Here is a 4437-nt window from a genome sequence, read left to right on the forward strand (position 1 = left end):
TAAAACAACACAATTAAAGAAAAAGAATCCTCTCGACAAGTTCGAAAAAGTTCCAAATATGAGAAACAAGAACGGTAAAAGAGTCAGAGTCGAGCCATCGGGGAGGGCAGCGGAGTCGGTGGTTGCTAAGCATAGGTTTGGAAGAAGATCGCCATCGAGCAGCACATCATCACTGGCTAGCTCGTGCCTATCGACGATGGAGGAAATGAAGGAGGAGGTTGCATCGTCGTGGATTGAGGAACCGCCGGTGATGGTGGTGACGGGATGTCGAAGATGTTTTATGTATGTTTTGGTCTCACAAGCAAGGCTGTGTTGCCCTAAGTGCAAATGCAATGATTTGATCCTGTTTTAGAGAATTTGTGTTAAGTTATGATTTTGATTTGGACTTTTAAGTATTGGAAATTTCTCTATGCATGGTGAATATTTAAAGATATATATATAAATCAAATTAAGTACCACTGCTTTGTAAGAAAATAATTTGACACACAGATTGTTTCTGTTTGTATCGTCATGTTCAAGAGCAGAAGACATGAAAGAGGGCTGATCTTAGTGGAAGCAAGTGAAGGTTCGATTATTACAAACGCTAATTTTTGGGTATATATATATATGTTAGAAATAACGCAAATGCCAGTTTAAACGAAAAAATATCTAAAAATGTATAAATATAGATAGAAAACTAAACAAACAATGGAAACATCTTGAATACAAACAGATTGAAATAATGACCGAGATAGTATGCGGTTAATAATATTGTTTTATTTCATCATCATTCAGGTTAGACTTCGAAGAAGCAGAACTCTAGCATCTAGCTTGTTTCTTAGTTTACCTGGAATCGAAATAAAGTACACACACCTAAACACACGCAAATGATCTATAGATGGTCTAGTTTTGTTTAGTACTTCATAAAGAATAGCATCATGAGGTACTAAACAAAACTAGACCATCTATAAATAATTTGCGTATGTTTGGGTGGATGTATGCTTTGTTTTGATTCCAAGTAAGCCCTACTAAGAAACAAGCTATAAGTACAAAGGCAATGTTTATTGGTTGAACTCTAATTATTGGAAGTCAACATGAATGAATATTCAGAAAGCAATATTATTAACCGCATACTATCTGATATTGGCAGTTTTCAAGACTCCCAAGTCAAATGATAGTATAGAAAGGTTGTCGAACCACAGAGAACTAGTGATCTATAGCACCAAGAATACACAAACTTTCCTAATCTAAGCAAATAGAAAGATGATTGATGGTAACAAGCTAAGATCGTACAAATATAGACAAAGGTGATCTCAAATCCTATCAAGAAATAAGCGCAAGAACTAAACTTTCAATCAAATGCTAAGGTAGAATCCATGGGACTAGGAACTTGACTTTGAGTGACTAAGATCCAAGCTAGAGTGGCAAGCTAACAATCAAACACTTTCTTAAGTCTAGAACACTAAGATAAACAAGCTCTATGGTCAAGAAGATTGTTCATTTGCTTTAATCAACTAGACACCAAAGGTCTTTGAGCCTAAAAAATCTAAGCAATCATTAGGGATGAGTCTATTAACTATCTAAACTCCCTTAACACAATGGTCTTTGTGTAAGGCAAGTTTAGAGCAAGCTCTACTTGGTTCAGACATTTCATCAAACACCTTGTGGGTGGGAAATATCTAGAGCTCTAGATCAAAGAGGCCAACTTTAATCTAGCATTAATGATAGTAGACAAGTAAGGAAACAAGAGATCTAACACTAAACACCCTAGATCTTCACTTAATCACCCTAATCACCCTAGCCCATGAATTCAAAGTGTGTCTACTCTCTAATCTCCATGAGAAACCTTAAATCTATGTGAGATTCAAGGCTAATCATGTTTATGAGAAAGAGAAACAAGATTTAAGATGAAGAACTTCCTTAAAATGATTAAAAGATTCAAGCTTTTACAAGATGAAGCAAAGTCTTGAGAGAAAATGAGATACATTAGGGTTTTGGGATCTAAAACTATATATAGGAGAGACAAATTTCGAGCTGGTTTAATTGAATTAAACCAGGTCAAACCGGAGATAACCGGTCAACCATTTGATTTCGTGCCTTTGTCTTCTCCCGAGCGGGTTACGCATCCCGTTTCACTAAGCCGCTGTGGAGCTCGGTTCAGTCCCAGCGATGTCATATGCCCGCTGCCATCAAACCACTCTGACTCGAGCTTAACTTCTTCACATCGCGACTCCACTGACCTCGTTAAATCAATCTCGAGCCGAAGTCTCCACCATGAATCAAAGCACAGGTTCATTTGTCGTCAAATCATTGCGCCTCCGTCGAACTACAACTCCGCCATTGCCGTGACTCGTGAAAGCTCGATCAAAGAAGATCAATGGTGGATTCTCTCGGTTTTGCATCTCTGGTCCTCAGACTTTTGGCTTTTCACAAAGTGACCCCAAAACTCTAGAAATTGCAATAATAACCTCCAGTGTCGCCCAAAACTTCCAATTGTACACTTTAAACCCTATGATATGCAATTATGTATGCAAATGCAATATATCCATCTAAATGCAACCTAAAATGATCATAATAATCTAAAATATGAATCTAAAAACCTATAAAAACATGAGATATCAACTCCCCCACACTAGCTCTTTACTTGCCCTCAAGTAAATTTCCAAAATCAATCAAGGGAGAAAAGTTTGAAAGTGGGAGCTCATCACCAAAAGAAACTCTTCTTAGCCATCAACATGATATCCTTGTATAATCATACCAAATAGCAAGAGCAAAAGCATTTTCCAACTCTAACTTCTCAAGGCCTATCCTACCTCCTTTGATCTCTACACTCATCATCATGAATCCACAAACAACAAATCAACCAACTCTCACATTTATTAAGCACAATCATAAGTGAATTCTTGCAAATGGTCAAATGGTCCAAATCATTTGGTTTGGTAAGAAAAGGTTTTAGTGTAAAGTGAATCAAGAGGTTTAAATGATCTTTTAAGGTGGCTTACTCTCAAAAACAAAGTAGCTTTGACATTGTACATAATATATCTAATAAAAGGATCAACTCATGCATACAATGCTCAATCTCCATTGACATATCCTTTTCCCAAACATAAAAATTCTACCCTTATTCTCCAATGCCAAACCTCACTCTCATCACTCACCCAAAGATTTTCCAAAACACTCAAGAACACTTTTTCACTTAGAACTCTTTCTTTCTTTTGATGTCTACTAGGGATTTTCACACTTTTAAACACTTATTAGCTCATACTAACCTTTGCTAGCCCCCTTTCTTCATTCTTTATTCTTTTTTTTTTCTTTTTTTCATTCTTTTCTTTTCTTTTTTTTTTATTTGGGGGCCAAGACTTTCTTTACAAACTTGAGCTAGAATTTTCTTTTACTTATCCCTAGTGACTTAATCTCTTTTGAGCTCTTAGAGTCTACCCTTCCTTTCATCACCTTTCACACTCCCAAGATCAAACTTTACAACACTCTCATCCCATCCTAGAAGCTATACAACATGAGTCTTAAAGCTAACAAATAATGGAGACCAAGCATTGTCGATCCCAATACTCTCAACATTATGCACATGTAAAGCTTTCCAAAAAGACCTCACTCAACAATCAATGATGGCTTGAAAGAAAGGAAGGGTTTTAGGGAATGGACTACCACTTGAGTTTGTCAAAAAGATTGGCAAAATAGGTGGGACAACTCAAGTGTGTATAGCCATGATTTAGTACACAAAAGACCATAAGCAAGAAACATTAAGTTCATTCAAGTCAAATAAGATTGGAGTTGGCTTCAAAGATGAGAAGTTTCAACAATCAATGAGTTTCAAGAGGAGTTTCAAGGCTCGAAGTCTACAAATTTTCAAAAGAGTGCTCAAGCTACTTATCATGATTACAAAGGGTATCAAATTGAGTACTTAGCATGAGCTCTTTACAATGTTGACTCCCAATGCACGAATGCAACCTATATGCTTCTAGACTCAATCCTAAAGATGCAAATTATGCAACTAAATGGTTCTTAAATTTTTTTTAATGCAAATAAGTATGCAATGCATGAGACTTATGACAAGAAAACAAAACAGAAAACAATGTGAGATAGTAGACTCTCCCCCAAACTTACTTCACACAGTCCCTTGTGTGAGAGTAAGCTCAAAGAAGAGATCTAAGGGAAACAAATAAACATGATAACTAATTATTTACAAGGGTAGAGTGACACTTACTTGGAGTTATTGGCTGAATTGGGTGGTAGAGGACCCTTGGCCTCATGTTTGTTTCACCAGTAGGCATGGGCTGAAGTGGAAACAAAGACTTCTCTTATCTAGAGATAGACCCAACCTGAAAACCTCAACCATACTTATTAAACAACTTAAAAAAGAAAGAAAAGGAAATATATACAATGGATAAACATGGGACTTCCTCCCAAGTGAGCTTGTTTTAAGTCTCTAGCTTGACTTTG

At 36.6% G+C, this 4437-nt stretch overlaps 1 protein-coding gene across 1 annotated transcript; it reads left to right on the forward strand.

Moving 5' to 3' along the window:
- Window positions 1-464, forward strand: LOC108830683 (protein GL2-INTERACTING REPRESSOR 2). Its single transcript, XM_018604276.2, has one exon. The coding sequence runs from the start codon at window positions 59-61 to the stop codon at window positions 350-352; it is 294 nt and encodes a 97-aa protein (XP_018459778.1). The 5' UTR covers window positions 1-58; the 3' UTR covers window positions 353-464.
- The last annotated feature ends 3973 nt before the right edge of the window (window positions 465-4437 follow it).

Source organism: Raphanus sativus, chromosome 6, assembly GCF_000801105.2.
Source record: "Raphanus sativus cultivar WK10039 chromosome 6, ASM80110v3, whole genome shotgun sequence".
NCBI classification, from domain to species: Eukaryota; Viridiplantae; Streptophyta; class Magnoliopsida; order Brassicales; family Brassicaceae; genus Raphanus; species Raphanus sativus.